The sequence below is a fragment of the Ciconia boyciana genome, chromosome 10 (assembly GCF_034638445.1).
Source record: "Ciconia boyciana chromosome 10, ASM3463844v1, whole genome shotgun sequence".
In the NCBI taxonomy this organism is placed as follows: domain Eukaryota; kingdom Metazoa; phylum Chordata; class Aves; order Ciconiiformes; family Ciconiidae; genus Ciconia; species Ciconia boyciana.
Genome location: NC_132943.1, coordinates 5,180,408 through 5,190,000, shown reverse-complemented (window position 1 = coordinate 5,190,000; position 9,593 = coordinate 5,180,408). Strand labels below are relative to the sequence as shown.

At 38.5% G+C, this 9,593-nt stretch overlaps 2 protein-coding genes across 2 annotated transcripts in view; one reads left to right on the top strand and one right to left on the bottom strand.

Moving 5' to 3' along the window:
* The window catches only part of GTDC1 (glycosyltransferase like domain containing 1), a 343,668-nt gene that overhangs the window by 30,631 nt on the left and 303,444 nt on the right, over positions 1-9,593 (bottom strand). The gene's annotated exons all lie outside the window — the stretch shown is intronic.
* The window catches only part of ARHGAP15 (Rho GTPase activating protein 15), a 331,003-nt gene that overhangs the window by 300,568 nt on the left and 20,842 nt on the right, over positions 1-9,593 (top strand). The window contains exon 13 of the mRNA XM_072874181.1: positions 7,835-7,940. Coding sequence (XP_072730282.1) covers positions 7,835-7,940 — 106 coding nt within the window. The remainder of the gene's footprint in view (positions 1-7,834; positions 7,941-9,593) is intronic.

The following is a 9,593-nucleotide window of genomic DNA, read 5'->3' as shown; positions in this document are numbered from 1 at the left end:
TAGAGGGCAGGGCTGTACTTCCTCAGAACATGCTCCTGCTGTAAAAATTCACAAACCTGGCATTCATACAGGCATCTGTCGCTTGCTCTAATGCCAGTTCATAGTATACATACAAACATCTGCTTCCATGCACAAAGGGATACAGAACGCTTGACAGGTCTGTGTTAGCAGGGTTCGAAATGCCAGTTCTTTATGCAAAAACCCTAATGCTTCCCGTCAAGCCATTAGAAGTGATACAATCAGCCCAGGCCCCATTAAGCCATCAGTGTCCACCTGTGATAAAGATGGCCATTTGTTTTCTTAAAGCCCACTTAATGTCTGCTTAACTCAATTTGTCAGGAAATGTAGAACAATTTCCTCACAGCCTGAAATTTGGTAGTGGTTCAAAGTCAAAAGGCCAGGTCTAGTCTTATTCAAATGATATAATGAACAGTCTTCAAATCTAAATCTCCCTTGGGGAGATGCTGTTTACTTTTTTTTTAATGTTAGAAGGGAAAAAAAAAAGGAAGAAAAAAATGTATGCTTTTCTTTGATTACTAAAAATATTGAATCCTTTTAACCCCTTCATATGGGTCATCTGAGAAATGAACTTCCTTGCTTCCTTCTTTTGCTGGAGGTTAATATACTAAAGGTTAGACAGAGCAGAGCAAAAATACCAGAATGAATATTCACAAAATTATTTCCAGCATATTTTAAAAGTCTCTTTTTAAGCACATAAATGTACAGCTTAACCACCTAAAACATACCTCCAATTTTCACTCTTCCTGGGGTCTCTCCCAGAGTACCGACAAGGGGCCCGATCCCACCTCTCGACGGCAATGCCAAGGGTACCGTTCGCAGTGAGCAAAGTCAGAGTGCATTTGAGACCTTTGGTGGGAATTTTGCCCAGGGAAAACAGACAACAGCTGAATAAATGTGCCAGGACTTTGCGATTGTTCTGGGACAGCTCCTATTCAGCATCTTAATTTTCACGTAAGGTGAAATCTGAGGAATGCTTTGCCACCTCATCCCTATGCATCCTTCCACCCTGCCGCAGGTTTTCTCTGTCCCAAAGGGCTGTCCATCTCCAGCTCCTCAACCGACATGGCAGTTTGGAGAACATGGGTGAGGACCACAGGGATGCCAATCAAAGCCGTCCTCAGCACGGGCAGTGGGGGCAAGAGGAGGTTCTGAAGGAGAGGGGAGCGGGGATTTTGTGAGCTGGCAGTGATGCCTTGTCGTTCTTCCACCCCTTCATACAACAAAAATAAGTAGTGAAGGGCCTTCGCTGTGGTAGGGCAGAGCACTACTGCTGAGCCACCTCGTTGGCCACAAAAGAGCGGGGAAAAAACCCCTGCATGTAAAATAAACAGGATTTCTGGTTTCAAAAACATACATAAACACACACCAAGAGGTTCAAGAAATTAAATTAAATTAGAAATCGTGACCTTATGGATACTGCTTCTGCATCTGAAGACAATTTTTGACAGTGTGAGCAACTATTTGTGTTCCTCTGGAAAGGAGTGCAGGTCAAGCATCGTAGAGCAGTCTCTCTGCTGGCTTTAACTGCTGTTGGGGAGGTGCGTTACGGCCTCGAGTTGTGCATTTGCAGAGAAAATATCACACCATCCAGATGCTCAAGTCTGCTCTTTCTGTGCAGAAAATCCGGCACAAGGCTGTAACCGTGTATGAAATACCAGGAAAGAGCTCAGCATATTTTTCCGAGGCTTGGTAGAAGTTAGCGGTGAAGCACAATCATTTCAGTCGGGATCAGACTATCCATTAGCTATCAAAGTCCTAAGTCTAATTAACCCCCAAAATTGACTGACAAAGATCATTCCTCTTCTACGCTGCCTAACTGGTTGTATGTACGGCGGGCATGCAGTACCTAAGTCAGATGCTGCTTTGTTATAATTAGGGCAGCAAATTTTGTTTTCTGTTTGGTACTTGCTGTTACATATTGCATGTAATGTATGGCACTGTTAAGGGAAAAAAATTGGAGTCAAAGTGCCTGGAAAGTTAGGTCTGCTCTGTAGCACTGTGAGATTGTTGACATCTGCCGAGGTTGGAGAGCTCAGTAAGCAGGAAATGGGGTGTCACTCTGAGTGGTAGTTTACCATTATCCTGGCATCCTAATGAAGTGTCTGCAGTGCACAGAGCTTCTGGATGGCATCTTAACGCACGGCTAAGCAAAAGCACTTCTCTCCTTGTCACTGTCATCCATCTGCCTGCACCCTACTGTAGCCAATGGGATGGAACCATGCTACAATGTGCTATAAGCCATTTAGAGTTGCACATTGCATAATCAGTCCCATCAAATATGTAAAAAATGACTATTATTGGTTATTTTCCTCAAACTCCGGCACCTGGAGTTTGATACATTAAAGTTTAACTTTTGCAAGTGCTGTTTTTTCCCATTAATTCCACATATATTTTTGTTAAATGGGACTGAGTTGCGAACTCATTGTCTTGGGTCTTGCTAATGGATCGCAAAAGTTGTATGAATATTCATTGCAAACTCCATTTTATATCACATAGGATGAATTTATCAATTGCCCATATAGAGAGGTTTCACGCAATTCTCATTTTCTTTTGCAATATCTATTTCTGAGGCACAAATAAAAAGTGAAATCAATTCAGATCACAAACTGGTTGTTTTCCTTATAGCAAATATTAGTTAGTTTGAATGCTTCTTATAGATTTTTTTCTTAAAACAAGAAAATATTTTACAATGCGTCTGCACGAGACGATTGCCAAAGTGTACTGCAAGTGATTCAAATTGGGACTTTTATGTTGCCTACAGTAACATGAAAATATCCCGATGTCAAAAGTGATACAAATAATTTGTTTGTATATTTATACATAAAAATCTGTGTATTTTAGCCAGCATGACTTCCAGAATATGAAGACTTACCGAATGAAAGCAGAGCTTTGGGCAGTTGACATCTCTGAAAAAAAAATCAAGCCAACAGAGCACTCTCTTTTAAGCAAGTTTTCATTCCCTGATAACACCAAAGCTATCAAGGACTGGGGTTAAGCATTGTGTGACAGGGCAAGCTTCTAAAATGGGCAAGAGCAAGATGAATTGGCTAAGTCGGGTGTTTATTTATACAAACAAGAGGGCAGAACATAATTTAGTTGCATCAGGAATTTTTCACAGACATTAAAACTATAGCAAACATAACAGCGGGGATGCTTGCACAGCAGCACAGTGGGGAAGCTCACAGAGCGTCTGCCCACACTACGGCTGGCTGTAGCCAGCACCATAAGTCTCACAATTTCATTAGCACTCGAAAATCCACCTAACTCACTCAGTTCCGATTAAAAAAATAAAAATAAATTAAAAAAACCCCAACCCAAAACAAAATAAACAAACCAAAAAAGCCCCAGACAAGACCTGTCTTTCTCTCGGCAGCTGAATCAGTCGCAAATTGTTGGAAAAAGTCTCAGCAGACAGATTTTGCTGTAGCAACAGTGTGTGACGTTTTAACCACAGCAGAAATCTTATCCAAAAAAACAAAACAAGGTGAGAAGAGCCATGTAAGAAAATCGGAGAAAACCAGGCTTAAAAAACAACAACAATAACAAAACATAGATTAGGTGGCAGATCAATAGTTTGATATTTTATGCAGAATCATAAATCACTGTTTTCTTCAACAGTTCAGCTGTGAGGCTCGAGCGCATAAAAAGAAACCATGGCTCGTGATAAAATTAGGCATTAATGTGAGCCTTAAATGCCATTTAACATTAAACACGCACAAGCCACTGCGATGCCTGGTAAAGGGAAATGGGCGCTACAGTAAAACTATACAAAGTAAGTCAGACATGAATAATGCAGCAGGTCTGAGGAGGATCACGGGCCAGGCTCCAGTACCTTACAAAATAATGAATGCATGTCAGGTTAGAGACATACATCCCTTCCTAGCAAACGTGAGTTATTGGAGATAAACCTTGGACTTCCTGTTCTGAAACAAAGTGGCTTGTTGTAAACATCTATGTCCATTTAAAATTAATGATTAAAAGAAAGATTCGGTGGGATTTGCTTAAGTATTCTTTATGGACACCAGTGCTAAAGGTTACTTTCTTCATTCATTTTTACCCAGCCACTGTTAATGTTACAGACACATCATGTTTTCTTCTGCACTCAAATGTTTATTCAAAGCTCATTTACAAAAGAGCTTATATAATATTAAGTGGGTTTTTTCAATGCATTCTTCATTTAAATATAAACAAGAGAGCATCTCCACAGTTTTGCTCTGTTTAAAGGGAGCCAGCCCTATTTTTAAAGACAGTAACCCAAATTCTAAATATATGTTCTATGAAAATATTACATGGAAAACCATCTGCGATTCACTTCAGAGTATCCTGATCTGCTGAAATTATCACCTACATCTTCCATATTTTGTCAAAAAAATGCAAAAAGGATTAACCATCCTCTCATTCTTTATTTGATATGTGCGATTATGATGACTCTTTTCCTTCGGAAATCTTCATAGGGAAAAGAAAGTCTAACTTTCCGAATAGGAATCTTTCCCCCAGATTTTCACAATAAAAAGAGTATAATGAAAAATAATATTATTTCATTTTATTAAAATTAGTCTGCTTCATTTTCTAGACTTAGCTGGCAAATTTAACAGCTGTTCAGAGTGTTTTCCTTCCTTTGCACCCCATACTGCCAGGCTTCATAATACAGCACAAAGAGGGGGATACCTTCTCCACAGCTATTTATACAAACCCATGTTTAAGGATTTCCTCCCTCCGTTTGAGCATGGTAAAGAGAAAACCTCAAAAAAGAAATTAAATTAAAAAATCTTCCTTCTTAGGAATCTGAAAGGGGAAAATTTCTAGGAAAGTGGAACTCAAGGCTTTACAGAAAGAAAGCAAATACATAGGTATTGCAAATGAAACATAAGATCTTGCATCTGATCTGTTAAATATTCCATCAACAAGGTCAAGTGTAAAGACAAGCCCAGCCACAAAAACTGAAGCGAGAGTAAGCTTTAATAAAAAAAATGAACAGTTTATCCTCTTCAGCTTCTCAAGTGGAAAAACAAATTCTTTTATACTAGAGAAAAATCAAGCGTGTATATAGCATTTAAAAAACCACCAGTATCAACCATTTTAATGAAAGAGTACCCAATATTTTCATGGAACTATAAAAGGGAGCGAGACTAAGTGTTATGGCAAAAAGCCTGGGCTCAGCAGCTTTGTGTGGGTAATGGTGAAATGTGACTGTGATTTATAATGAGAAAAGGTATCTACAACATACAATTTTCTACCTAGCTGCAAATAATAATTCATAGTGATGTCCCTTCCAGATAAAATACCTTTGCAATGTAGGACTCATGTGGTAAAATGATCATGATAAATGTCAGACCAGTGCAGGTAACGGCTTTACAAACCATTAAGATTAGCTGGCTCTTTTTTTTTGATGATAACAGTAACCATGCTGTGACTCTATGTGGTAATAATATCTCAGTACTGATAAATGCCAGAGCCAGGCAGAGGTGTTTATCATTCCCAGTTCAGAAATGCTGACTAAAGTTACCACATGTTGCCTGTTTTTTCTTCTTTTACAATAAACTAACAATTAACAAATAGACTGATTCACAAAATAATTTTATGCTAAATTTCTATGGGTTTTGTGCTTTTGTGTCTACCTAAAGATCTCTTCTCCTGTGCATCAGTACTGATGACTTTGGTACAGTAAGCTCTAAAACAAAGCTTTCTACCCTTGCCATTCTCTCAATAAATAATTTCTTTGTAAATTAATACTGCTCTTTTCAGTTTCTCTCTTTTACAAATACACCTTATAAGGAAGCGCAGCCTCTGTAATGTAGCTGTTTCTGTAGGGAAGGTGGTCACCAAGCTGGTATCTGTGTTAATCAACACAGAGCAGAGACAATTCCTTCAAGAAAGCACAATAAAGTTTTACTGTACGACATTTGCTTGCAAATATTCTGCAACGGACAAATAGTGAGCCTTTCCTTCCATTGAGCCTTTCCCTACCTCAGTGTTTCAGTTCCACTCAAGTCCATTGAATCCTCAGGAGAAAAGAGAATTAAAAAATAACTAGTTGAGAAGCTTTGTTTGAGAAGTTGCAGTACAGCCAGGGTGGCCCCAATCCAAATACAACTTACCTAGTAAGATCATAGCACATACACACGCCAAGCAGCACAAATAAAAGGCCCACAGAATTTGTACCCCCTTCCTACAATAAATTCACTTCTGCAAATTTCATATCATTTCCGTTTGTAGCTTCAGTCATATTTCCACTGGACAGATTGTCCATGGGACAAAAATAAACAGTACTAATGGCTTGTGGCAGAAAATATCAAGGGATGACTGGGTTGCAAGACTGGGGGAGTTTGTGCTGTTCAGAAGTTAAGGTTCTGTGCAGGTCAAACCAGAACAAGAGTAAAATACACAAGAGTAAAATACACACAAAGTGTATTTTTCATTTGTGTGTAACTTCATTATCGCTATTGGCAATTGCATGACTTCCTAGAGAATAGATCCATATAAAAGTTTAGGGTGCTTTTTTACTGGAAAATAATACCTATACATTGACTACTTTGAGCTCTTGCCTTTCATATCTATATAAATGTTCACATTATAAACAATATAGATATATATATCTACATCTGTGTTTATGAAGTATTAATCTCAACAGGAATTAGGAATACATACTGAGGAAGAAATGTTATCCTAGTAATTTTAATTTTTAAATTCAGTTCAATTGCAGCAAATTTTTTCTTGAAACTTTTTTTTGGTGGAATCTTTGAATCAAGGCACTAATCACCGTGTATACTTATGCAGCACCTACTGCAACTGGGATTCAATCCTGATTGAGATCTCTGGGTGCTAGGGTAATATGAATATTAAAAAGGAACATATACGAAGAATGATAGGTGATAATTAAATCATAGATGATAAGATCAGAAAAGTATTCTCAGGTTATCTAGGGCATGTAACATGCAAGATGTTTTCCCTACGTCAGACCTACTGGCACCTTATCTAATCTGTTCCTAAACGAAAGCACACTTGTACAGGACTTTGCTTCAGTTGTAACATCTTATACAAATTGATGAAAATATCAGTCAAACCTTTCCCACAAAACAATGAATCATGCATCATCACCAGGAAGGTATATCTTAACAAAAAAGGACAGCAATGTTCTTATCACTTCAAAAGAGATGTTAAAGCCCTTAGTACTGCATTCTTTATTACTAATTGTAAGTTTGAAATACAAATGGTTTCCTACAGAAATTACAGCTGCGAGATGCTACAGGTATTAGAAAATAGCTACACTGGAATAGTTTCTCGAAATAATTGGTCACCAGAAAGCATGACTAAAAAGAATAGCAAATCATTTTACGTTTTCAAACATGGTGGGGTGTAATGTTAAGGATGGAGATTCATAAATATAGCTGATTAAATTATGATGAGAAAAAAAGGACAACAAGGACTACCTGGGAAGTGCATCCATCACAGAAGCTGCACTATTGGACAAATGTAATTCCAAAGTGGAATTCCACTTAACATGTGGGTACTTTACTACTTGGGGGTACTTTAGCTTACGATGACGGTCTAATAGTCTAATAAAATAAATGAAAAGCATAAGAATATAATTCTGTGAACCAGAAAATGCTTCCTTAAGATTAAGAGGGAACTTTTAATCCTTGTAAATTACTCTTGCTCTCTATTAAGGTGACAGAAGGTATGATATGTTCTGGTTTTAACCATATATTAATGATGGCTTTTCTTGTTAGGGAACCAGATACAGTACTGGTCAAAGTAATGCCCTAATATGGCACTCAAGTACTTATTTTCTCTTTTTCCCCCCCCCGCTTAGAAATCCAGGACAACACCACTCGCATCAAATCCATAAGGAGCCTGGTAAAAAAGCTTCCTAGACCAAACTATGACACAATGAAAATCCTCTTTGAACATCTAAAGAAGTAAGTAGAACTGTGGTACTAACAGATTGATAATTTTAAAAGGAATCGGTGTGTCGTGTCCCAATCCCATTGGAAAAGTCATCCAAAATACCAAAGATAATTACATTCTTTGGTAAAACTAAGCATGATTTATCGTATCTATGTATATCCTATTCCTGTTCAAGAAATCAGTATGTCTACCAAAAGCATGATTTTTTCCTCTACTAGAAAACAGAACAGTTCTGTTTCCTTCGATGCAGACACATGAAGATTACTATGCTACAGGTATATTGAATTGAGCAAATGCAACATGTTCCCGTATTGCATTTGTCCAGTTTGGTTTGCCTTTCTCCAACAATAGATATTTTGATCACCATATTTTCACCATCGAGATCCCTGCCATTCAAACTCCTTTATTGAGGCACGTAATGATAGATATAACCTCACCCAAGAAAATACATTACAAGCTCTTGTACCTCATGAGGAAGCTTGTGACAACACAGAACATCTAAGAAACGCTGAGGAGAGATTTGGAAGTGCACTTTTGCTCTCCTAATGTTGCTGAGATACCACAGAGGCCAAAAAATGACACTGTGAAACTCCACCTTATCATTCCTCTGTGGTTTCCACTCTCATTGAGCTCCATTTGCAAGAGATGTCAGCCCACAAAGCCAAACCAGGTTCTCATGTTCACCTTGGCTTTTCTTCTTGTGTTTCATGGCATTAGCAGTAAAATTGTACATAGACCACATGCTCATTCGGACACCAACCTGCAGCTGTTTGACTTGCAGAATGACCGGGCAGAAGTAGCAGACCTCAACATGGGGGCACATGACATGCAGGATCCTGTTCCTCCCTTCGTGGCTGTCCTGCTGTTGGGACTAACTGGTGACATTTTGCACAGTCACTTTTCAGCCAAACTACCCTTAAAATTGAAGGGACTAAGTAGGGTCTAGGGTCCCATGGAAGCCCTGTGCACAGAGGAGTAGTTCATCCCAGAAATGATATAACGACCCCAGTGAGGGAGTAATAAAGACTCCACATAAAAGACTACTCTGAGCTTACAAAGAATGATGCCTTTATACTGATCATTTCTGCTGCATTCTCCTGGCATATACATATAAGAGATACAGATTCTTTATCTTGTTTTGCAGCTTCCAGTTGAAACTGCAAAATGAAGTCCATATAGTCGTGGGAATGTCCCCATTTCATTAAGCACAGAAGGAGTTTAAACTGTCCATAAAATGACTGAGTTTGGCCTTGCAGAAAAACAGTTTTCTATGTATTCATCTGATGTACTGTGTGTGCTCATTCTCTCCTTCAGCAGGTTAGCTAGAGAAAGGTGATAATTTATTACTGTCAATGGAAGAATAATAAGGGAAATTATTTCCTGGGAAGAACCTGAGTGCAAGAAGTGGGTACATGCTGTCAACACAGATATGCCACACACAAAATTTACTGCATCATATGTGGCATTGATGCTAACCTGAAGAAAGTTTTGTTACTGTGTCTTAGGGGAGAGATATCAGGTATACACAATAAATCTTTGATCTCCTAGTTAAATCACTTGATTGAGACTCAGGAGACGTGGTTCAGTTCTTGGCTTTGACCGGATGTTCTGGGTGACCTTGGGTAAATCACTTAATCTCTCTGTGCCTTGGTTCCTTGTTTACA